Source organism: Acomys minous (assembly GCF_964271855.1).
Source record: "Acomys minous genome assembly, chromosome: 14".
NCBI lineage: Eukaryota > Metazoa > Chordata > Mammalia > Rodentia > Muridae > Acomys > Acomys minous.
The window spans coordinates 65,598,778-65,623,743 of record NC_140496.1 but is presented as its reverse complement, the minus strand read 5'-3'; the positions used below and the strand labels follow the sequence as shown (position 1 = coordinate 65,623,743).

The 24,966-nt window shown below is 46.6% G+C and overlaps 2 protein-coding genes and 1 long non-coding RNA gene across 4 annotated transcripts; 1 reads left to right on the top strand and 2 right to left on the bottom strand.

Moving 5' to 3' along the window:
* The first annotated feature begins 1,425 nt into the window (after positions 1–1,425).
* TMEM167B (transmembrane protein 167B) lies at positions 1,426–7,637 on the top strand. The gene is made up of 3 exons (XM_084755887.1): positions 1,426–1,590; positions 3,602–3,733; positions 4,977–7,637. The coding sequence occupies exons 1-3, from the start codon at positions 1,581–1,583 to the stop codon at positions 5,057–5,059; spliced, it is 225 nt and encodes a 74-aa protein (XP_084612013.1). The 5' UTR covers positions 1,426–1,580; the 3' UTR covers positions 5,060–7,637.
* On the bottom strand, positions 6,044–11,741 carry LOC311582668. The gene is made up of 2 exons (XR_014774189.1): positions 9,448–11,741; positions 6,044–7,810 (listed from the first exon to the last, which is right to left on the bottom strand). It is a non-coding gene; the product is annotated as an uncharacterized lncRNA (long non-coding RNA).
* A 3,526-nt stretch (positions 11,742–15,267) lies between these two features.
* CFAP276 (cilia and flagella associated protein 276) lies at positions 15,268–24,716 on the bottom strand. 2 transcript variants are annotated; one of them, XM_084755885.1, is made up of 6 exons: positions 24,508–24,716; positions 23,969–24,386; positions 19,803–19,919; positions 18,232–18,347; positions 16,664–16,788; positions 15,268–16,125 (listed from the first exon to the last, which is right to left on the bottom strand). In XM_084755885.1, the coding sequence occupies exons 2-6, from the start codon at positions 24,047–24,049 to the stop codon at positions 16,055–16,057; spliced, it is 510 nt and encodes a 169-aa protein (XP_084612011.1). In that variant the 5' UTR covers positions 24,050–24,386; positions 24,508–24,716; the 3' UTR covers positions 15,268–16,054. The 2 variants fall into 2 exon arrangements, with proteins under 2 accessions (XP_084612011.1, XP_084612012.1); XM_084755886.1 differs by lacking the exons at positions 23,969–24,386; positions 24,508–24,716 and adding an exon at positions 22,489–22,527.
* Positions 24,717–24,966: the final 250 nt, after the last annotated feature.

Here is a 24,966-nt window from a genome sequence, read left to right as displayed (position 1 = left end):
CCATTCGGGTTTTCTTCTAGGTAACCAGGCAGCTCACGGCCAGCAGATGGCGCTGTAGCAGGAACGGACAGGATTCCTAGGTTTTTGACACCCGTGCTCAAGATTGAGTGCAGCACTTTCACCCAGGCTCTAGTAAAGCTGACCGAACTGTCTATAGTTAAAGGCCTCAGCTTACAGAGAAGAACCTAAGCTTTGTCTCCCCACCCACTCCACCATTAGACAGGCCTTTCATCACCCGGTCAAAACATCTCCAGAGAAGCCATGATAAGGCAGATGTCTAAACAAGGTGACCCCAGCATGACTTAAATGCGGAAGATAAACGAAACTATCCTGTTAATTTAAGGGAAAGAAAAAACCATTCTTCAGGAAGTCGTCTGAATGCTCTGACAACGGATCGCTTTAATATCCGAAATATGTGGGGCTTGTTATAAAGTTCCTTGTTTTGTTTACAAAAAGCAGACGCAACTGAGTTTGATTTCTGCCAGGAGAAGCTACTCAGCAAGGCAGTCCCATGAACTTGAGCAGCTACTGCTGCGTCCCTCTCCGCCCGCCTACTCTCGTTTGGTTTCAGATATTCCAGAACACAGTACTACTACAGAGCATAGAAACAAAACAAAACAATACAAACAAGAAAAACAAAGCTCTGGCCCCAAGAAGACAGGTTCAACTCTCCTGAAGTGGTGCTGTTTTCAGCTTGCTATGCTAAGATGATGTGACCCTGCTATAGTATGCGCACGTGAGCCACCTCATGTGCAGTTCCTTAGAGATGGAGCCTGCTTCCCAGTGCTTCCTCTTGATACTGTTCCTGATTGTCTCACCAGCTGTCACCTAAATAAACTGGAGGAAACGGAACGGTGGAGGGGAACGGCATGTTCTGGCACACTGCGTGCCGAAGAAAAAGCACAGTTGCTCCCTCACTGTGGTAAGCAGGCTGCTGTGCACGCACGCGTATACACGCGCGCGCGCGCGCGCGCACACACACACACACACACACAGCAGCAGCAGCAGCAGCCACAGCCCAAACTCTCCAGTCTTTCCCTCCCCCGCCACGCCCAGCCTTTCTTCTTCTTCTACTTCTTCTTCTTCTTCTTCTTCTTCTTCTTTTTCTTCTTTTCTTCTTCTTCTTTTTTTTTTTTTTTCAAGACAGGGTTTCTCTGTGTAGCCTTGGCTGTCCTAGACCCACTTTGTAGACCAGGCTGGCCTCAAATTCACAGTGATCCACCTGCCTCTGCCTCCCGAGTGCTGGAATTAAAGACATGCGTCACCACGCCCGGCCCCAGCCTTTATTTTTCAAACACAGTCTCGGTCCAGTCTAACTAGCTAGACATACGGTTGCCATGACCACAAAGGAAGCCTCGCAGATCACGCCCGCAGGCAGGGTGGGTCTTTAGCTTGACGATCTGCTAGTTATGTCTGATTGAGTTCGGCGTTCTTCTCACGGCCCTCGCGCTTGCGTACTACGGCTCGTTCCCGTCACCGCGGCCCGGATCGGGAAGTGTCAAGAGGGAGCCGGGTTCCCCCCACGTTCACCGCCGCCACTGCTGAACCCGGACCCCTCACCCGTGCCGGGCACTACCACCATGACGAACGGTGAGAGCTGGGGACCCGAGCGGAGAGTGGTGATAGAGGACCGGGGCCAAACGTGGCGGGCGGGGCTAGATTGACGTGGCCATTCCCCCCGCCCCCTCCCAGCCCGGCCCCCCTGCACCTTGGGGAGCCCCTAACTCCTGTCTGGGATGCTCCTCGCAGTTTCCCTCTTTTCACACCCATCAAAGTTCCTTGGTGCCCACACCTGACTTTTTGGTTATTACCGTTTACTCTCTTTTCTTTCCGAGAAGTTGGTTCTGGCCACTGGGGCGGTCGATCACTATAGAATTAGTGTTGTTAGTACCCCAGATTATTTTTTATTTTTTTAATTAGAATGGAAAAAAAAAAGCTTTTGCTTGTTTGGCTCTGAAGTCCTAGCTGGGTGGTTCCATCTGGAGCTCCTGGCTAATGTTGCAAAGGGTAGATTTAGAAACAGCCTTTTGGCCGGACGTGGTGGCACACGCCTTTAATCCCAGCACTTGGGAGGCAGAGGCAAGCGGATCGCTGTGAGTTCGAGGCCAGCCTGGTCTACAAAGCGAGTCCAGAGCAGCCAAGGCTACACAGAGAGACCCTGTCTCAAAAAATCAAAAAAGAAAAAAAAAAAAGAGAGAGAAACCGCCTTTTGTTAATGACGGAGCACCCACCCACCCCCTTACCCCACGCCCCGTTTAGCTAACCTAACTTTTTTTTTCAGGCTGCATCAAAGAATTTTATGGTCATGATTTCCAAGTTATAGAAGATGCATTAAGACCTTTATAGTCAGTCTTACAGGAAAGGACGTGAGAAAGCCTTTTTAGAAACTATGATTGGAGGGGCCCAGGAAAGCTTTTCTCATAGGCTTCCATAGACTTGACACTGAACACTCAAGTGTCATCTCCTTGTGATTTTTGGTATTGTTTACAAGACCATATAAGAGGAGCAAAGGAGTGTCCATGAAAACTGTGAGCGTACTGATGTACTGGAACTGGCTGTGAAACCATTTCACTGGAGGAAGACAATGTGGCCCAGAACCGGCAGGAACTGGCAGACACTGGTTGAATGTAATATCCACATGAAGCTTTCTGGGTAGTCAGTCTTAACCATAGTACACACAGTTAGAGAAGGAACATCGCCCACAGGAAGCCGTAATGTGAACTAGAAAATAGAACATTCTGGCATAGTGATTACTGTGTAAATTCTGCCTTTATGTGATTCATTTTGCTTACCTGTATAGCACATGTCAGAAACAGGACTAAGAGCTTTCCATGGTGTGGTGGCATCAGATACCCTTTTGTTTTGCTGGTTTTGAGAATAGACTTTGCAGGATGTATATGGCATGCCCCTAAGCCCAGCGTTGTGAAGAGGGAGACGGGCTGACCACGAGTTTAAGGCCAGCCCTGCTTTGTCTGGAAACAAACAAACAAACAAAAAAACAGGACATGGTCTCCCTTTGCAGCCTGGGCTGAGCTTTGCCAAGCCAGAGTTACAGGAGGGCATCATCAAGCCTCGTGAATAGCGGTTGCTCCTGTCTTTTATCTTATGCACGGCTTTTGTTCTGGAAGGAATCTGATTTGTAAATGCCGTATCGTGCTTGAAATATCAACTGAGTACAGCAGAAGTGTAGCCATAGGAAGTGTGACTCTCGGAATTTCCGTTAAAACACATGCTTTACCAACAGATGCAGATCTGAAAACCTTGGCTAGAGATTGAGCATTCCTGCATCCGACTAGGGTTTTATAACAAGAACACATGCAAATCTTTATGCTCAGACTCTCAAAAATCCTTAAAGCCAGTACTAGCACCAGAGTACCACACAAAATACACTCGTGTTTTCTAGTTTGTCGTGAGGGTGGGGGAGTGAAGAGGTAAAGAGGCTGTTTATAAGCAAGTTGCAGGAACAGTTCGTGCCAGATGTTGGACCCTTCCTGCTGAGTGGCAGTACTGCCATTGAGGTGACCTCAGCACTGAGCTCTGGGCAGGGTCTCCTCCCCTAAGCTAGAGCAACACCAAAGGCTTTCTCTTCTTTATGCAACAGTGTACTCGTTGGATGGGATTCTGGTGTTTGGTTTACTCTTTGTTTGCACCTGTGCCTACTTCAAGAAAGTACCTCGGCTCAAAACCTGGCTGCTTTCTGAGAAGAAAGGAGTTTGGGGTGTGTTTTACAAAGGTAAGGTCTTATCTGGACACATCAGGTAGTGTAGTGCTGTTAAGGAGAATGCATGGGGTTGGGGCTATATTTGGACTCATCTGTAGTATATGAGTGTGTGCTTGCTGCTGTGTACACCTGGCTCTCTGGCCCATCAGCTTCCAGGACATGACTGCCTATGTGTCCCGGAAGTGGGGAGACTACAGATTTGTATTGCTGTGACCAGACTTTGTGGCTTCTGGGGCTTTTGACTCAGGTCCTCGAGATTGTGTAGTAAATGCTTTGCCCAGGGTCATTTAATAATATAAAATAGTCATTTGTAAAGTTGAGGGAAGAGATGAATTTTAAACTTGTATTACTTAAGGCATACTTGTATATTTTTTTTCTAGCTAATTTTTTGTAGTCCAGGATTAAATAAAACTCTACAATACCAGGGGTGGCACATGCTTGCAGTCCCAGCTACTTGGGAAGCCAAGATGTGAGCTTGTTCCTGGCTGGCGTAGTAAAACTCTATCTCATGGGGTGAGGTGGCGATATTTTACAAGTTACATAATTTTAGGCTGGCCTGAAATTCCTCTTAGCAGGAAGAACATTTTCCCAATTTTTAAACAGAACACATTGGAACCTTAACTTTTAGCTGAATAACTCATATATATTTTAACTTTACTTTGGGCACCTTCGTCAGGAATCATATGTAAATGTTTTTTCAAAATAGGGTAAAAGAAGGACAGGCATAGTGAGTGACACATGCCTGTATTGCATAGTCAACTTCCGCCTCATGAAGGGCTGGGGAGGACAGGCAGGGCAGCACATAGCTTTAATATCAGCTTGGTGGGGGGGCGGAGTGGTACAGGCAGCAAAGGACATTCCTGTTCGACCAACAAATTTGAGGCCAGCCAGGGCTACACAGCGAGAGCCCATCTCAAAAAGTAGCAAGAGGCCAGGGCTAAGCAATCAAGTAGAGCCGAGAGCATAAGGGCATCATTTAAGAACACTCCCAAAGCCGGCCATGGTGGCACACAATTCAATCCTAGCACTCGGGAGGCAGAGGCAGGCAGATCTCTGTAAGTTCGAAACCAGCCTGGTCCAGAGAACAAGTCCAGGACAGGCAAGGCTACACAAAGAAACCCTGTAGCAGTGGCTGAAAAACAGAACACTCCCAAACTCTTGAAACCCTTGATGCAGTTTAGAGATTTCAGAACATGGTTTGAGAACAAGGAATTTTCAAAGAACCAGGTGTAATGTCTCTTCATTTGTCCTCCAGCTGCTGTGATTGGAACCCGGCTGCACGCTGCTGTTGCAATTGCCTGTATTGTAATGGCCTTTTACGTCCTGTTCATCAAATGAATTCCAAAGTACCCAGCTCATCAACTGCCAACCAAGGGGATAAAGATGAAGAAGTTGTCAGAAACCTGGACCCTGTGTAGGAGAGTTCAGCTAAAGTCATCAGTGACCCCAAGATGACACAGCAGCATCTCCTGCCATATGTGGGGGAAACTCATGGTCACAAACATTGTTTTTTTGCTTCAGGGGACTCCAGAAAGCCAACTTTTTTTCATCTCTGTGTTAATCAGCTCTCAGCAGCAAGCCTACGTGCCCAGATAAATTACACCCTTTGGTGATATGATTATGTACATCCTGCTTAAAAGCCTGGGCTGGGTGATAGCTCAGTGGTAGAACATTTGCTTAGTAGCATTATCAAGGTCCTGGGTTCTGTCCCCAACACTGAAAAAACAACCTATAACTGGTCATTTTGCTCTTTAGTCCCTCATCGGAATCTTTTGAACTAGGGCTCACTGGGGAAGGACATAGGCTGTGTTCAGACAGGCTCTCTGAATAGCTCTGGCTGTCCTGGAACTCTAAGTAGACCAAGCTAGCCTCAAACTCACAGAGATCCACCTGCCTCTGCCTCCTTGGTGCTGGAACTAAAGGCATGCTCCAGTAGATAATTTTTAATGCTTGATTATTTTCCATTGGCTGATTGGGATCTGGTGAATTGGGGGGGGGGAGAAGGGGGGAGAGTGGGGCTAGATGGGAAATAGTTATGAAGGCCAAAAGACTTGTTTGGCTTTTGAGATGTGTTCTTTCTGTGCATCTGGGAACTTAAGAGTATGGTCCTCACTGTAGAGAGGACAGATTGCCATGTGTTGGGAGCTTGAGGGCTTTTCCATGGGAACCTGAACACATGTGAAATCCAGAGTTATCAGACAAGAAGCAGTGGCTGAGACAAGGAAACAGTTTTCCACTTACCAGTGTCCCCAAAGAAGACTTCACCTAGCCAACTGATACAGAGAAAATGAACCAACTCTTGCTGTTTCATAACACTTTAAAAAAAAAACACTTTCTAAATTACTTAGTGATAATTACTATTATTTTGTTTTTAAATACGAATGCTGAGGGAGGTAACTATTGAAAAATAATAATATATTTGAAGTTCTGGGAGAAGAGATAAGTAAATTTTAGTGATTTTAGTATATCAATTCATATACTAGTAAATTCATCTAGTATAAGAATTGTGATGAAAGTTTATGTAGATGGGAATTTCGTAGTGTTATAAAAGATACAGGCTTATTTTTTTGTTTGTTTGGTTTTTTTGAGACAAGGTTTCTCTGTTTTAGCCCTGGCTGTCCTGGACTTGTTTTGTAGACCAGGCTGGCCTCAAATTTACAGCATTCCGCCTGCCTCTGCCTCCTGAGTGCTGGGATTAAAGGCGTGCGGCACCACCACCTGGCTACAAATTTATTTAATCTGGGTTACAGCAAATCTTAGTTGTGTCTCACAACTTTCAACATTCTTTATACTGCAGTATTCCACTGTCTCTGTATTTACTGTAAGCCCATGGGAAGATGAAATGAGAGAAGTCACCGATACACTTTGGACAGCGCATAGAATCCACTAGTAAGATGCGTTACTCAGTGAAGGAAAATGAAGCTTTGCTACTGAGTGGTCAAGACCCTTCCATGGAGAGTGAGGACTCCTGGGCGGATGATGTTAGCTGGGTCAGCGTTTGAAGGGACAATGTCTCCATTCCCTCCTCCTTATGCCTGCATTAGAGTCAGTTGTTAGAAGTCTAGAACAATCTGAAACAAACAGGTCTAATAGTAAATGGTGATACACAAGGGTAGACAGTGCTCTTCAGGTTGGTTGGCTGGACAAGTGCAGTGGCTCACTTGGGGAAATTCAGTTTCCCTTTGTCTGTACTGTACAAAAACAAAGGCTGCATGGAAGCTTGGGTTCTGATGCATTTGAGCGCTTTGAGGGTTTGTAACAGTTTAGAAAATCATCAAGTAAACGCTGCATGTGTAAGTCCAGGAAATGGTCCACAGATTGCTGTTTTCCATGGCCATTCCTGAGGATCTTTCCTCAGGAGAGAGGAGGGATGTTATGGATCGTCAGAGCTCTTGTGGCTGTGAGTTTGGGACCTGCTGTCCCTTAGGAAGTATGTTCAGCATTAATTACTTTGTATTTAATGACATTTTCAAATAGGGCTGGCGTCTCCAGCTTTGGTCTATAAAACACCTTCATTTCTTAGCTCTCATTCTGCCGCTTGCTTCATGGGTCCTCTTCACCTAAATGCCTGACTTGTTACATTTTGAGATGTTTTCTTACCAGAATGTAACAAAAAGAAGCAAATAGCCCATTTCATTTCTTGGTTTTATATAAAAAGGTAAATAGAAACCAGGTGTACTTCTTATTTAGGCTGATCTGTCTCTTCTTTTTTTCTTTTCTTCTTTTTGCAAAGAAAAAAATGATAATTTTTTTCTTGCAGGGGCAGAGTTATGAGGGTAGCAATATTGTTTCAACTGGCATCCATGAACCCCTGTGCACCAGGGTCAAGTGAAATCAGTTCCTTTTTGTAGTTGAAATACCATTTTTTATTCACCATTGTTGGCACAATCCTTGAAAATAAACTTTTTTCCCTGTGTTTTTTGTCTGCTTTGTCATGTGTGTTTGTTGGACTGTTCAGTGATCTCTTGGGTTCTACCATGGCAAAGCATGTTGGCTTACCTGAGTAAGTACCGTATTCTATGGGCTCTTTCTTATTGAATACACAACATAGTTCAGAAGATATGATGGCCAAGCTTTCTCTTGGAGGAGCTGAACATAAATAAGTAAAAGTTGAAGTACGTTAAGTGAGGTTAATTGTTGGGCCCTATGGCCGAATCTGTCAGCACTCCGAGGCCTTGAGGACAGATCCGAGCCTGGCTCGAGTTTCAGCAACAGTCTCTGGTAAATACTTCCGCATAGGAATGACTCGGCATGGTCCATCCGGGTACATCCTGGTGCAAGCCCTGCCTGCCAACAGCCACGTAGCACAAACCAATTGGTCCCACAGTATCAGGCCACTTTACATCCTGGGATATGTCATATCTCCTGACGCCCACTCCCTATGCTCTATGTAAGAAAAATCCGCCATAATAAAGTTGAGACCTTGCTAAGTCGAGACTCCCTACTCAGTGTAGTTTTCCTTCGGGTGTCATAGGAGGAGGCTGGGTTGCTGACACTCACCATCCCACTCAGCCCCCAGGGAGAGAAAAAGGCGGCCCGAGTCCCCTCTCATTGCAGCCCTGCCTGCCAGGTGTAAGAGACCCACAGTTAACAGCACCTCTAATACATTTAACCAACAGATCCACTTCTACTGTGGCATACTTGGTCAACTTCCTCCTAAGAGGTTATCAGGTTAACCACCCAAGCCTTAGAAAGTATCTGAGGGTGGGGTTCTGGAGCGTATGTGTTTACTGAACATGCCAACTAGGTCTGGCATAAGTACAAATTACAGCTTCAGCAGTCATTTTCTACCAATAGCTGAAATTCTTTGCCGCCCTTCACCCCTTACTAGAGAAGGACAGAGGAAGGGATGAAGTACATCTACCTAATTGTTATTTCACTCCTGGAATCTGAAAATCAGATTTATTGTTATTGATTTGCCTCTCACTATATAGCCCTGCTGGCCTGGAACTCAGTATGTAGACCAGACTGGCCTTGAACTCAGAAGTCCAGCCTGCTTCTGCCTCTGGAGTACTGAGGTTAAAGGCAGGCACCATCAAACTTGGCAAAAAAAACAAAAACAAATACACACACACACACACACACACACACACACACACACACACACATACACACAATCAGATACATTTCAGAAGAGTGAATTTAAATGAAGGCTCAGCAATGTGACCCTCGGCACCAAGTTCTGGATAACCAGGAGGCTCTGTAAGTGACGCTCGGAACATGAGGGCCTACATGCCCCCATTTTAGATACCCTGTCGCTTTAAGTACTCAAATAACCTTTGATTAAATGATATTTACTGGGTTTCAAAGCGATTCAATGGGTAAAGGCGCCTGCTATCAAAACTACCAGCCTGAATTTGATTCCAAGACTCACACGGTGGAAGGAGGAAGCCGACTTTTGTAATTGTCCTGTGACCTTCGCATGTGTACCATGACTCACTGCCCACATTCTGCCAACAAATACATGTGATAAATGACATTTATTGTCAGGGAGAAGTCACGCCTGGAAGAGTGTTCGTATGATGCTCTTGTTAGTAATAACCTAAGGTTGCTACATATTGTGGTAAATAAGTCATCACATGTAAGTCTGAGACTGGATCACTTCATAGCTACACATTGTATATTGTATTTAATTTAGGGCAAAGGAAAAAGTCAAATCAGAGAAGAGTTAGATGTGAGTATAAGTATTTACATTTTATATAAAAGAAGGCGGGCTCTCTGCCTACCTAGAAACGTAGCACCTGGAGGCTGAAGCGTTAGGATCAGACACCACCTTGGACTACTTAGACTTTCAAACAAAACACAACAAAATCCCAATCATACTTCAGGAAATCAGGTCTTCTTGGGACCTCCCAGCCACAGGGAGGCAGAAGAGAATGTTCTGGATAAGCAAGGTGTACAGGAAGCGCCTGATCACTCTGTGGTTCCTCCCAGAATCCTTTGAGACGAGACGGAGTGTTTAAAAGAGGGTGCAACTTCCGCTTCCCCGTGTGTGGGAGTGCGGCTGGGGTTAAGGATGCGGTCTGTCTGGGGTTGTGCTGTGTGAATGGTGCGTGTGGGCCGAATGCGAGTGTGGATGGGAGAGTGTGTGCGCGCGCGAGTGGTGTGCAAGGCGAGTGTGTGTCCGCCCCACGCCCCTCCCCTCGCCTACACCTTGATCTTATTTGATCGGGTCGTGACCCCCGCCCCGCCGGGCAGTCCCGAAATGAAAAGCAACCCTCCTGCGAAGCCCCCTTGGCGGGGCGCTGTGCAGCGAGGCCCCCTGGGCGGTGGCGGCGCCGCGGTTCCCGAGGTCTCAGTCCTGCGGGCCCGGTGCTCAGAAGTGATGAATTGATCAGATAGACGAGGCCTGGGTCTGTCCCCGGCCACTGATTACCGAGGCGATTCTGATCTGAGCCCGGCCCCAGGACCCGGCCGCCGAGCCCGGGCTCACGTCTGCGGCCCCCTGTGCTGCGGATCTCCGAGGCTCGGGGTGAAAGAGCCCAGAGCAGACGTCATGCCGCCGACTGCAGATGGAGGCTTTTGTCCTCGCGGGCTGCGGTTTTTCTGTCCGCCCTGTTTTTGTGTCGTTCCCTCCTCCAGCTTTAGGCTGGGCTTGTTTGATGATTTCTTTTTGTTAATTAACAGCAGTCGGGCTAGGGCTAAAAGGTACCACGCACTGATAGCCTCTGCTGAGGAGTGTGTCTGTTAGAGAGCAAGAGGGAGTGAGTGTGTGTATGACCGCCCCACGCGCATACATTCACCAATTAAAGACTCCAGGGACTTGCTCCATTATATAGTGGGTTGGGATGCGTTGTGTATGGTTTAAGACTGTAAGGGTGGATGTTTTGTTTTTATCTTAAGGCGAGGTCTCCATCTCAGGCTGGTGAACTTGGTTAGTTGCTGAGGATGCCCTTGAGTTCCTGAATCACTGCCTCCAGCTCCTGGGCTGGGATTACAACCACTTTACTAAAAAGGGAGGGGCGAAGCTTTTGCATATGTGTGCGTGCTGGGACCTGAGGTTGGTGTCAGGTCTTTTCCTTCAACGCCCCTTATTTCACTTTTCTGAGGCAGAACCTCCCCCTGAATGACAAGCTTCTGGTTGGGTTTTGGTTTTTCAAGACAGGGTCTCTGTGTGTAGCCGTGCCGTCCTGGACTTGCTTTGTCCACCAGGCTGGCCTCGAAGTCACAGATCCACCTGCTTCTGGTTGTCTTAAACTAGCTGGTTGTGCAACACACACCTATCCCAGAATTATAGGTGTACCCACCAGCCTTTATGTGGATTTGGAGGTTCCAGAGTCCAATCCTCACCCTTGTAGCAAACACTTTATCCACAGAACCACTGCCCTAGCCCTAAAATATATTTTGATTATTATTTATTATATGATTATTATTATGATGGTGTTTTTTCAACACAAGGCTTCTTTGTGTAGTCCTAGAACTCGCTTTGTAGATCAGGCTGGCCTCAATCTCAGACCCAACTGCCTCTGCCTACCAAGTACTGAGATTAAAGGCGTGCACCACCACTCTCTGGTGCCCTAAAATAATTTTAATTGACATACAAAATGTACTTAGTTTGGAGTTATCAGTGCATTTGCACCCTGTGTAGTGTCTCCATTAGGGTAAGGGTACCTGTCTCAATATTGTATGTGTGTTACATTTAGGATACATCATTGTATGTAATCACCATGCAGTAGAGCATCATAACTTATTTCTCCTGATGCACAGCAACCTTTTCCCCATCTCCTGTCACTATTTAGTCTCTCCGGTGGCTGGTAACTGTAGGAGAGCATTTAGCTACTTGTTTAGAGTCCACATGAGTGAGATTACGTGTTTTTATGTGTTCGGCATACTTAATGTTCCCCACTTCCAGATGCTTTGCCTAACAGGATTTCATCTTTTCTCATGGGTGTATACTTCTCTATTGTGCTGGCTAGTTTTATGTGGTTACACAAACTAGAGTCATCTGAGAGAAAGGAAACCTATTTGAGAAAACGACTGGTAGTTGTATTCTCTTTTGAAACTGGTTCCACTAGTATAGCCTTGGCTCGCCTGGAACTTACTATGTAGCCCATGCTAGCCTGGAACTCAGGGATCAGCCTGCTTCTGCCTCCCAAGTGGTGGGGTGAAGGGTGTGCACCACCAAAGATCTGATCACACACATGCATTTTCACTACCCCTAGTGTTTATTCGGTGCTGGAAATTGAACCCAGAGCTTTAATGCATGCTGGACAAGCACTCTGAGCTACGGACGTCCCCAGACCTACAAGCCTTTAATCTCAGCACCTGGGAAGCAGAGGTAGATGGATCTCTGTGAGTTTGAGGCTAGCCTGGCCTAATAGCAAGTTCTAGAACAACCAGAGTTACATGTTAGAGAGACCCTGTCTCAATAAAATGTGTATATATTCAATAAATATACATATTCAATATATTCAAAATTATATTAAAATATCTCAATAAAATATATATGAAGAAAAGAAAATGCCTTATAGACATGTCTACAGGCCAATCTGATGGAGGCATTTTCTGTTAAGGTTCCTTCTTTCTGGATGATTCTAGTTTGTGGTAAGTTCACAAAACTACCCAGCACATAGGGGTTTTGTTTAATTTGTAGGCAGGCTTTCATTCTGCAGCTCTGGCTTGCAGCTCACAGATCCACCTGCCCTTGCTTCCCTGAGTGCTGGCGCTAACCCTGTACCTCACCACGGTGGCTCCGATGTGCTTCCTTGGTGGCTGCGTTGAAGATCAGTGGGCTGGAGATGTGGCGCTTTATTTCTCGGCTTTTTATTTTGCCCCATTGGTCTAGGTATCTATATTTATCAGTACACGCTGTGTCTGTTACTACCTTTATAGCGTACTAACACAGGTACCAGAAGCTCAAGATCTAACCGCGCTCTTCTTTCTCCTTCTTAGTTTTTTGAGACAGGTTTTCTCTATGTAGTCCTGGCTGTCCTGGAATTTGCTCTGTAGATCTGGCTGACCTCAAACTCAGAGATCCACCTGCCTCTGCCTCCCCAGTGCTAGGATTAAAAGCATGCCACTACCACACTCAGCTTCTTTTTATTTTTATTTTTTAAAGATTTATTATTATGTATACAGTGCTCTGGCTGCACATACACCTCCATGCCAGAAGAGGGCACCAGATCACATTCTAGATGGCTGTGAGCCACCATGTGGTTGCTAGGAATTGAACTCTGGACCTCTAGAGGAGCCATCTCTCCAGCCCAACACACTCAGCTTCTTCTTCCAATTTTTTTTATGTGTATGAGTGTTTTGCCTGCATGTATGTCTGGGTACCACATGCATATATGGTATCTATAGGGTCCAGGAGAGGGTGTCAGATACCCAGGAACTGGAGTTAACAACTGTTGGCTGCCATATGAGTGCTGGGAATCAAACCCTGGTCCTCCCTGGAAAAGAATGCACTGATCTTAACTACTGAACCATCTATCTGTCCAGGGTCTCTCCTCAGCTTGTTGGATGGATGTGATTTCTGGGGATTGAACTCAGGTCCTTGATTTTGTAAGGCAGTCTGCCACTGAGACATCTCCTGAGCCTTATTCGGAGTCTTTTTGTGGTTACATATGAAATCATAGCATTGCCTTGGTCTATGAAGAATGTTACTAGTGTTTTGGTAGGGACTGCACTGCCTCTGTGGAATGCTTTGGGCATTTTTTTTTTTTTTTTTTTTTTTTTTTTTTGGTTTTTCGAGACAGGGTCTCTCTGTGTTATCTGTGTTAGCCATGGTTGTCCTGGACTCACTTTGTAGACCAGGCTGGCTTTGAACTCACGGTGATCCGCCTGCCTCTGCCTCCCGAGTGCTGGGATTAAAGGCGTGCTCCACCACGCCCGGCTTGCTTTGGGCATTTTAACAGTATTGGTTCTTCCAATGCATGAACACAAGACGTCTTTGTGTGAGTGTCCATCCTTTGCAAATTTCTCTCAGCATTTATAGTTTTCATTGTAGAGATCATTCACAACATGGTTCAAACTTAGCACAAATGAGTTTGCTTTCTTGATTTCTTGTTCCCGTGATTTCCTATTGGTACACAGAAATGCTGCCCACCCCTGTACTGAAGGTGAACCCAGAGCTTTGTACATGCTAGGCAACTGTTCTAGCATTGTGCTACATCCCAGCCCTTTTTATTTTATTTTGAGACAAGGTCTAAAATACCCAGGTTAGCCTGAATGAATTCTATAACCCCAGAAAGCATTGAAATTATAGTTTTTGCCAGGCATGGTGGCGCACGCCTTTAATCCCAGCACTCAGGAGGCAGGGGCAGGCAGATCACTGTGAGTTTGAGGCCAGCCTGGTCTACAAAGTGAGTCAAGGACAACTAAGGCTGACGCAGAGAGACCCTGCCTCAAAAAAAAATTTTTTTTAAATTATAGTTCTTCTGCCTCAGTTTCCCAAGTAGGAGATTACTGAAACTGTATTGAATGTATTAGCTTAAATAGATTTTGGTGAAATCTTTGGAGTTTTCTACCTGTAGGATCGTGACTTTGCTGAGTGATGATGTCGCACACCTTTTATCCCAGTACTTGGGAGGCAGAGGTAGGCAGATGATCTCTGTTTGAGGCCATCCTGGTTAATAGAACAAGTTCCAGGACACCCAGGGCTACACAGAGGAACCCTGTCTCAAAAAAAAAAAAAAAAAAAAAAAAGCAAAGAAAGAGACGATCATGCCTTCTGCCTCTAATGACAGTTGCATTTCCTACCACCATCACCCCATCACCCCATCACCCCACCCCCAGTTTGGATGCTCTTCCTTCCTCCTGGTTTTCTCTTGCTAGGACTTCAGCGTCATACTGAATCCAAGTGATGAAAGTGGCCGTCCTTGCTTAGTCCCAGATCTTAGAGGGAATGCCTTCAGGCGTCTGCCTCCCATACTGACTGTCGGCTTGTTCCATACAGACTTAATGATGTTGGGGTCCTGACCTTTGTCTTAGGATCGCTATTGCTGTGATGAAACACCCCAACCAAAGCAACCTGGAGAGGAAAGGGCTTATTCTGCTTACACTTCCACTGTTCATCATTGATGAAGTCTGTCATGACAGGAACTCAAAACAGGGCAGGCTCCTGGAGTCAGGAACCCATGCAGAGGCCGTGAAGGTTGTGCTGCTCACCGCTGTGCTCCCACAGCTTCCTCAGCCTGCTTTCTTAGAGAACCCAGGGCCACCAGCCCAGAGATGGCCCCACTCACCACGGGCAAGGCCCTCCTCTGCCAGGCGCTAACTAAAAAAATGCCTTCTAGCTGCATTTTATGGAGGCATTTTCTCAAATGATGTTCCCTCCTTTTAAATGACTCTAGCTTGTGTGAAGTGATGTAAAACCAGCCAAGGGTAATACCCTTCTACACCTGGTTTCTTCTGCTTTTATGGGGGGGGGGAATATTGGATTTTAAAAAAAGATTTATTTATGCAAGTACACCTGCATATTAGAAGAGGGCATCAGATCTCATTATAGATGGTTGTGAACCACCACGTGGTTGCTGGGATTGAATTCAGGATCTCTGGAAGAGCAGCCAGTGCTCTTACTCACTGAGCCATCTCTCCAGCCTGGGATATTGGATTCTATCTAATGCCTTTATTCCATCTGGTGAGATGATCATGTGGGTTTTATCTTTCAGTCTGTTGACATGCTGTATCATGTTTATTGGTTTTTACATATCAAATTATCATCCCTAGCATGAACCTCATTTGATCACAGTAAATAGCCGTGTGCCATTGGGTACGGTTAGTACCTTGTTGAGTTTTGTATTATGTTTGTCTTAATTACTGTTCTGTTGCTGTGAAGAGACACCATGACCAAGGCAACCTTTTGTTTTGCTTTGTTTTGTTTTGTCTTGGTTTTGGTTTTTGATTTTTCAAGACAAGATTTCTCTGTGTAATAGCCCTGGCTGTCCTGGACTCACTTTGTAGACCAAGCTGGCTTTGAACTCACAAAAAAACCACCTGCCAGCTGGGCATGGCGGTGCACTCTTTTTTTTTTTTTCTTTTTTAGGTTTTCCAGACAGGGTTTCTCTGAGTAACAGTCTTGGCTATCCTGGACTCGCTTTTGTAGACCAGGCTGGCCCCGAACTCACAGCGATCCGCCTACCTCTGCCTCCCAAGTGCTGAGATTAAAAGGCGTGCGCCACCATGCCTGGCAATCCAAACAAAACAAAACGAAGCAAAAACATCTAATTGGAATGTTGCCAATGTAGCCTGTCTCAGGTGGGGGTGGGGCTGGGAAAGAGTGGTCAAAAGTGTGACAGGCAGCAGACACTTCAGGTTTTATCTTGAAGAAACCTGTTTAATGAAGATGGCTGGCTGGATGGTCCACCATGATGAAATTAGCCCAGTCGTCCCCGCTTAGGTGGAGAAAAAGCCACCATCATTTTTTCGGGAATAACCTGCATTAGTGGCTGCAGTATGGGGAGACACTGTGAAGAAAAGAGAATGAGGTGAACAGGAGTTTCAGAACCTTTGCTCCCACCCTCTTTTAATCCTTTAATCAATGAGTTTATTGGTACAATGACCACGTTCTTGTAAAGGTGGGAAGCTGAGCTACGATGGACGGATAGAAGTTAACTAAGGTTTTCCCTCCCAAATTCATGTCCTGGAGCTGCCCTGCTCCAATGTCACCTAACTCCAATCTAAAAACCCGAATCCCCTAGTTCTACTGCCAGCGTGTCCCTCGTATATCAGTCTAGTGGGTGACAACTTAGTCGCTGATTCCCCACCCTTTGTGTGTCTGATCTTTCCTACGGGGGAGGAGCCTCTGGTCCCCACCCTCTGTGTGTCTGATCTTTCCTATGGGGGAGGAGCCTCTGGTCCCCACCCTCTGTGTGTCTGATCTTTCCTACGGGGGAGGAGCCTCTGGTCCCCACCCTCTGTGTGTCTGATCTTTCCTACGGGGGAGGAGCCTCTGGTCATTCTCTAGCAGGACCCCTTGTGCCCACCCCACCTTCTCATCCTCACCTATGGATCCCTGAATGCTATGGATGGATTCCTTCTTAGGGTTGATCCACTGTCTGATGTTAGCCCGAGAAGTAATGGGGGCTGGAGGAGAGTGGAAACCTTCTCCGGGAAACTGGATCTTGCCTCTAGAAAATGGTGGAAAGAGAACAGAGGAGAGTGAGATGAATGGGCAGATGGGGTGGGGGAGGGGCCACCACAGTGAGAGGGAGAGATAAACCCAAGGCTCTGTTAAAGTAACTTTTATTTGCCCGAGGTAATCGTCTCTGAGGCTTCCTGTTGGGTAAGCTCACCCTTTCTTGTTCTTTCTGAACGCTGGCTAGCTGGCTCAACTCAGCTGTTCTGGCTCAAAATTCCCCTCCAAGATGACTGGCTGGATCTGGCTTCTCTCGGTTTCTGACTGCATTGCTCTGCTTGGTCTCATACTAACTCTGCCAATCTGTTCCGATCTGACTCCTTCTCATTCTCTGGCTCATTCTGTCTTCACCTGTGCCTAGCCTGTTCTCTCTCTCTCTGCAACCCGTCTCTGTAAAACTCTTCCAATGAACCTGTCTCTGAATTACACGAACTGAACTGCCACAAAGTTAACTCCACTGCACTGACTCTCAAACTTACTGACTCAACTGACCTACCTGAGCAGCACCAGCTAGAACTCAGAGATCTGCATGCCTCTGTCTCCTGAGTGCTGGGATTAAAGGCGTGCACCACCATGCTGGACCTAAGCTTTTCTTTCTTTCTTTCTTTCTTTTTTATTTTTTTATTTTTTTGATTTTTCAAGACAAGGCTTCTCTGTGTAGTCTTGGCTGTCCTGGACTCGCTTTGTAGACCAGGCTGGCCTCAAACTCACAGTGATCTGCCTGTCTCTGCCTCCCGAGTGCTGGGATTAAAGGTGTGCACCACCACACCTGGCATATTGCTCCATACCAGGCTGGCCTGGAACTCAGGGAATCTGCTTGCCTCTGGCTCACGGGATCAATGGCCTGTTTGTATTCCAGCCAGAATAGCATGTCGCTGGATTAAAATTCCTCAACAAGGGTCTATTTATCTTCTAGAATTATTGAAGTATTTGTTTCTTTATCTAGATGAACTTAACTGGGTGGATGAACCATCCAGATGAGGATTTCTGCTCCTTTAAGAAGAATGAAATCCTGAGATGAAGGCTAAGGATGAAGATCTGCGGCACAGCACTTCGAGGCATCCATGATATCTTAGCTTTGATTCCCCAGCATGTTTAAAACAAACACAAAGGGGCTGGAGAGATGGCTCAGAGGTTAGGAGCACTGCCTGCTCTTCCAAAGGTCATGAGTTCAATTCCCAGCAACCACATGATGGCTAGCAACCATCTATGATGAGATCTGGTGCCCTCGTCTGTCGTGTGGGCAGAATGCTGTATACATAATAAATAAATCTTTTAAAAAAAACAAAAAACAAAACAAACACAAAAACAAACTATGCTGCAGATAAAAAACCAACGATGGACTTGTTCATAGTAGCAAGTGTCACGTTTTACCTTATGCACCTTATGGGTGGGTAGCATCCTTAGGTGGAGAGGCTTGGATCCCATCACTTACCTATAGATGTCCTCAATGGTCTCCTGGTGTAACAGTATGTCAGATTTGTTCTTGAAGGCCCCAGTGTGGTGGTCATACAAGGCTGCTAAGCGGAAATCCAGATCATCCTTTGGTATCTACAGAGGAATCAGTCCTCCCAGTTAACTTGCCTGTTTTGCGCCTTGACACTAATCAGATTTTATCTAGCTATCGCTTTCAGATTTTAGCTCTCCTATTCCCCAGAACAGCAGAAACTCACTGCACTGTGCATGAAGATGACTTAACTCTTGTCAATAAGTCACTGGCACACGTCTTTAACCCCAGCACTTGGGAGGCAGAGGCAGGAGGATCAAAGGCATGTGCCACCACTGCCCAGAACAGCCTTAGATTTGATACACTGTGTGAGAAGAAATTTGATAAAAATGATATGGACCGAGCCTTTTAACTTAATAGGTTGGTTTTGGATTTGGCAGGATCTTGATTTGGGGAAGAAAAGGAAAGATGCTGAGGCACTTCACGCTACCTTAGAAAAGGATATAAAGCTGGGCGTAGTGGCACACGCCTTTAATCCCAGCCCTCGGGAGGCAAAGGCAGGAGGATCACTGTGAGTTCGAGGCCAGCCTGGTCTACAAAGCGAGTCCAGGACAGCCAAGGCTACACACAGAAACCCTGCCTTGATAAACCAAAAAAAAAAAAAAGAAAAAAGAAAGAAAGAAAGAAAAGAAAAGAAAAGAAAAGAAAAGAAAAAGGACATGAATGTGAGGTGTGCTGGCATATGCCTGTAATCCTAGCCCTTAGGAGGTGGAGGCAGGAGGATTGAGAGTTCCAGGTGGCCAGTCTGGGCTAAATACTAAGTTTGAGGGCAGCTTTGACTTGTTGGGAATGCTCGAAAGAAACCTAAGTACTATCGTTTCATTTTCCGACTCCACTTAATCATAGGGAGAAACTAAATTCAAGGCTCCAGGTGCTGGGGGGAACTGGGGGCTTCCCAATAACTGATCAGCTTCTATTGTGAAGAAATAGTTGTCTGATTCAGGCGTGGTGGCGCACGCCTTTGATCCCAACACTCAGGAGGCAGAGGCAGGCGGATTGCTGTGAATTTGAGGCCAGCCTGGTCTACAAAGTGAGTCCAGAACAGCCAAGGCTACACAGAGAAACCCTGTCTTGAAAAACAAAAAAAAAATAAAAAAAATAAAAACAAAAAGAAAGAAAGAAAGAAAGAAAGAAACAGTTGTCTGAAACCAGACATCTCAGGTACAACTTCTCCATCTTGCTGGCAGGGTCAAACAAGTTCATGTTCCTGGACCAGGGGCCGACCTACTCCTATCCTGATCGATGAAAACTCCCTTGTTCAACTCCTTACGTCAAAATATGATTCGACAGGTGCTACAGCTCCACCCCCTTTGCTTGTGTTCCTATCCTTTAAAAATGTACAATCTCCCTTTGGACTGACATGGTTCAAATCTCGAACTGGAGGCCTCCCTGGGCTCGGAAAATAAAGCTTTCATTTTCAGCTTCTGTGTCTGAAATGAGAGAGAGAGACAGAGAGAGATGGGGGGGGGTTTATTGAGGCCTATTTCAATGCTAAATACCTTAGGATCAAAAAAGTAGGCATCTCGCAGCATGGAGGTGATCGTAGGCGTAGAGCTGAGCCGATTCCACGGTTCCTGCTGCTGAGCAAGGTGAGTTGGGTTCTTATGCGGCAGTTTCTGCAAGAGAAACCACATGCAGGACCTGGTTCAGGTCACCTTGCTGAAGCAGTGTGGGCCAAGGTCATCCTCTGTGCCCTACCCCATTTTACTTGAATGGCGGAAGGACAGCTACAGAGAGGAACTATACAGTAGGGGCAGGGTTCCCGAAGCTTTCTGAGCTTGTTTGGAGGTTCCAGCAGGGGAGCGCAGGGGCCGGTCCTCCTCTATTAGTGGGGAAGGTCATCCTCTGAGCAGCTTCAGGAGGGAGGCAGGGAGGAAAGAGATACCTGCCTAGCCAGCCACATCACCAGAATCAACCCAGGCAACCAACGAGGTGACAGATCGTCTTCACATCCCCCCCCCATCCCCTAAAGCTTTCTGAGTGAGAAAGACTGAAATGGGCCTCAGAAACAGAAGCGGCTGATGCATCCGGACTCTGGTAGTGGAGGAGTGGGCTCGGGGAACAGGTCAGAAAGATGATCCGGTCATGTTTAGAAGTCCCGAGTTTGGAGAAAAGATGAGCGTTCTAATTAACAGACAACTGGAAGTGTATGGCTTGCGGGAGAGCTGGAAATGAATACAATAGACTAGGTTGTCCACAAGTAGTAGTGGTTGAGGCCTGCAGAAAAAGAGCTTGACCACTGGCTTCCGAGAGGACAATATTTTCCCTGGGCCAGGGAGGGTTCCGGGAGAGGCAATGGTGAACAAAGTCAGAATGTGTGGTGTCCAGGTGAGAGAAAGATCATGTAAGCAAGACTACACATGGAGGAAAGGAATGTCAGGAAAAAAAAAAGTTCACTGAACACCTAGTTCTATAAATGCCACAGGTGTGCCGGGCGTGGTGGCGCATACCTTTAATTCCAGCACTTAGGAGGCAGAGGCAGGCGGATGTCTGAGTTTGAGGCCAGCCAGTCCAGCACAGCCAGGGATGTTACACAGAGAAACCCAGTCTTGAAAAACCAAACCAAAACCCCACAGGTGTAAGTGAGGAAGACACAAAGTTGATTTTTTTTTTCTTGTATAAAAAAACGATTTTTTTCACCAGTGTACCCTCAGTGCCAAGCACACTGACCTGACACGTGTATTTTAAAGCTATACCCCGATGGGACCAACGACTGGATTCTGGGGAGCACTACCATCCAGCCTCCTCTCTCTCCATGTAGCAAAGTGCTGTGTGATTCAGCTCGGTTAAATATTAGTTGAACAGCAGGATCAGGCAAATAAGTAAATTATGTATACCTGGTGCAAACACACACTCAGCAACCCCTGCTGGGTTCTGCCACTTTCTTCAAGGCTATACGCAGCTCGCCATCTCCTTTACTGGCACAAGAAAATGGCCTGTCACTAAGGCCAGGTGGCGGCGGCAACACGCCTTTAACCCCCTGGGAAGCAAAGGCAGGCTTGGATCTATGACTTAGCGGCCAGCCTGGCCTACAAAGTAAGTTTCAAGACAGCCAGACTACACAGCGAAACCCTGTCTTGAAGGAGAGGTGGCTCAGAGGTTAAGAGCACTGGCTGTTCCTCCAAAGGTCCTGAGTTCAATTCCCAGCAACCACATGATGGCTCACAACCATCTATAATGAGATCTGCTGCCCTCTTCTGGCGAGCAGGATTGCATGCAGGCAAAAACACTGTATACATAATAAACAAACAAACAAATCTTTTTTAAAAAATCAAAGGCTGAATATAACCACAAATGAGAGGAGGCAGAGGCAGGCTGATCTCTTTGAGTTCAAGGCTAGCCTGGTCTACAGAGTGAGTTCCAGGACAACCAGGGCTACGTAGAGAAACCCTGTCTCAAAAACATGACACAACAAAACAAAGAACAAAACCAGAAAAAAGAAAAGAAAACCAACTATCAAGCACCAATGCCAACCTGAAGAGCCTCTCTCCTTTGATCACACGGAAAAGTCCCTTCACGCAGGAGGAAGTGTCGTGAGACCCAGGCCTTCCCTGCCCTTTAGACCTGTACCACTCCCCACCCCCTCATCTGCCCCAACTCCCCTACCGTCCCGCTATCAAGGTCTATCTGCCACACTGTCGCCTCTTGCTCAGAAACCTCCTTCCTCAATGGTCAACTGTTACTATCTCCTCTTCTTCACCAACTGTCTGTAGTCTGGCCTCTCTTGCGCTGCCCACTGAAACTGTCCTGCTGTTGATTCATGATCTCGGGCTACTAGAAGGATCTTTCCCAGCCCTGACTAAAACCCTGAGCCCACAGATACCTCTCTGGTTTAACTCTGGTTTCTGACAGCAAACTGTCTCAAGACTCTTATAACTCTAATTTCTTTTTCTTTTCTTTTTTCTTTTTTTCCGAGACAGGGTTTCTCTGTGTAGCCTTGGATATCCTGGACTCACTTTGTAGACCAGACTGGCCTTGAACTCACATTGATCTGCCTGCCTCTGCCTCCTGAGTGCTGGGATTAAAGGCATGTGCCACCACGCCCGGCCTGAGCTTATGATACTCTTAAGACCAGTCCTGTAAACATTAATGGCATCCTCCCTTGATTAAGTTTACTCACATAGGGCCACCAGTTTTGTTTTTTAGGGGAGTGCCTCACGGAGTCTAGGCTGGTCTTGAACTCACTATGTAGCTGAGTCTGGAGGGCATCCATCTTGCTTATGCTCATTTCACACGCACTTACTGAAAGCCATGACACAGCTGGGTGTGATTTCTAACACTCTGATTGTGACATTCCAGCACTTGAAATCCCGTGACTCCCAACACCTCTCTGATGGCCCCTAGCCCACTGACACCACGCTCACAGCACTCGGCCACCAAGGTCACGTCCCTGGCACCCACTGTTCCATGTCTCTGTTTTGCACCGACATTTAGCTTTTGTGGATTTTGCAGTTCTCTAGGCCACACTCTTTCTCCTTCCCATGCATGTGCACCTACTGCTTCCTGGTTTTCCTTTCCTCCTTCCTAACTTCACACACACACACACACACACACACACACACACACACACACACACACACACCTTTTTCATGTGCCCCAGTTAACTCATCAGAATGTCACTCACCTTCACTGAGAAACCCCTCCAAGTTTCTATTCTCAGGCTATAAATGCAGATGCCACACCACTGAGGGAAACATATTTTTGTTTTTGATATCTGTGTGGGTTTGACTGTTTGTTTGTTCGGAAACAGGTTCTTTTTGTTGTTGTTGTTGTTTTGTTTTTGTTTTTTGAGACAGGGTTTCTCTGTGTAGCCTTGGCTGTCCTAGACTCACTTTGTAGACTAGTCTGGCCTTGAACTCACAGTGATTGGCCTGCTTCTGCCTCCCGAGTGCTGGGATCAAAGGCCTGTACCACCAAGCCCGGCTTCGGAAACAGGTTCTTATAGCTCAGGCAGGCTTAGAGTTCCTGGCCCTCCTGCCTTCACCCGCCCCGTGCTCGGGTCACAGGCATATGCCTGACTTGTCTAAGCATTTTGACTGACACTGTTGCTAACTGGATAGTAACTCTATCTAAATGCAGACTATATATCCTCAGGGTTTAGCAGACTGGCTATAAATAACAAGTATTGAATAAAAGGAAGTTCTTTGGTGTTCTCAAGCTCAAATCACCAGAGACTTCACTTTATTGTGCACCTCTCCAAATAGCCCAAATACTAGGAAAAAGGTGGTTTGTGTTTCCAGATCACTGAATGCAATTAAATCAGGCACGCGCGTATAGAAATGTGTTCTTTCATCAACCAGAGAACAGGAGTATACTGACGTATTCTTGAAGTATGACCTGGTGTCTTCCAGAGGATTCTTTTCCATTCCACATCTATTCTGCCTTGGGAGTACAGATTTCAACACAAGAGAGAAGGTTAGCTTGGTGGGACCCAGCCTTTCCATCACTTATATTAGCCATTGCTTTGCCGGGCCTCGATCTTCTACAATAGAGCTCAGTTCCCTCTGCTCAAAACCACTCCCGAAACGTGAGTGGACAGAGACCCTAACAGTGGACCTAGGAGACAGGCAGAAAACAGATTTCCCGGATGATTTCAGCAGAGTTGGGTTACCAGGAATCTACTGGAGACCCCACTGGGAATTTGCTGAGGAAACCTCAAGTGTACCTTAGAAGGCCGCAGATTTCCCAACTGTGTGTCTTCGTCACCTAACGGAGGTTGCGAGAAAGGCTCCTGAGGGTGAGGCATGCTTAAAGGCCCAGAGACACAGGCTTAGTCCCTGGAGACTAGCGCAGCCGCAGCAGGACCCGGCTCGCAGAGGATCCCTGGTCCCAATTGTTTGGAATGCCCAGTTTTCAGTTGCCAGGCAACTACCCCTCCATTTATGACTAGCTGTATTCCCGTGGAGAGATGCGCCACCTGGCGGATCAAGTCAGAAGGCTGGAGGTAGCTGCTGTTTTTGCCCGCGGACCAGGTATGCACTCTTAGAACCACAGTTGGAAAACGCCAGCTTCTCACGACATGGGAGTTCCACAAAAGCTGATGAAAGAAGTCTTGAAAGATGACCCAAAGGTTTCCTTCTCACCTTCACATAAAAAAACAAAACAAACAAAAACAAAACAAAGAAACTTCCCCGTTTTCAAAGAAACGAGAATATGAGAATGTAAATAAATAAATAATTGATTAATTAATTAAAAATATCTCACGTGTTCTACTTGAAAAATCGTTGGTTAGGTCACTCTCCTTTTAACTATGCAGACGTCAGGGTTGCTCATCGAGCCGGCTGTGAAAACATGGATGGTTTTGGCGGGGTGGAAGGATGGAAGTAGCTTTTGCACTTAGTGCTGGGGGCTCTCTAGGAGACCATCCCTGGAAGGTGGCAATGACGTCTGTCTTCCCTTTACTGTTTCATGTGCCGTGTTTGCAAAATAAGAGATGCTTAGAAATAGTCCCTGGCCGGAAAGAGCGCAAAAAGAGCTACTGCAGATGGTTTGAAGGGCTCTTCAACTGCGTGCTTTACGTAAGCCTGTTGGGTTAGTCGCAAACCCTGGCACGAGCACTCCCACGCCGCGCGCCAGCGGTGGCGGCTGCCATGGAGACCGGCAGGTGAGCATCAGAGGCGCGCGTGGTCCCTGCCCCACCCGCGCTGAGCGAAGAGGATGCGG

Excerpts from the sequence above, each read along its gene's own strand:
- TMEM167B (XM_084755887.1), top strand. Across the intron at positions 3,734-4,976 it reads TTGGGGTGTGTTTTACAAAG|CTGCTGTGATTGGAACCCGG; the intron begins GTAAGGTCTTAT and ends TTTGTCCTCCAG.
- CFAP276 (XM_084755885.1), bottom strand. The coding sequence starts at position 24,049 with ATGCCTCACCCTCAGGAGCCTTTCTCGCAACCTCCGTTAGGTGACGAA. Across the intron at positions 19,920-23,968 it reads GAAATCTGCGGCCTTCTAAG|AAACTGCCGCATAAGAACCC; the intron begins GTACACTTGAGG and ends TTTCTCTTGCAG. Across the intron at positions 16,126-16,663 it reads TAGCATTCAGGGATCCATAG|TGTCTCCCCATACTGCAGCC; the intron begins GTGAGGATGAGA and ends TTTTCTTCACAG.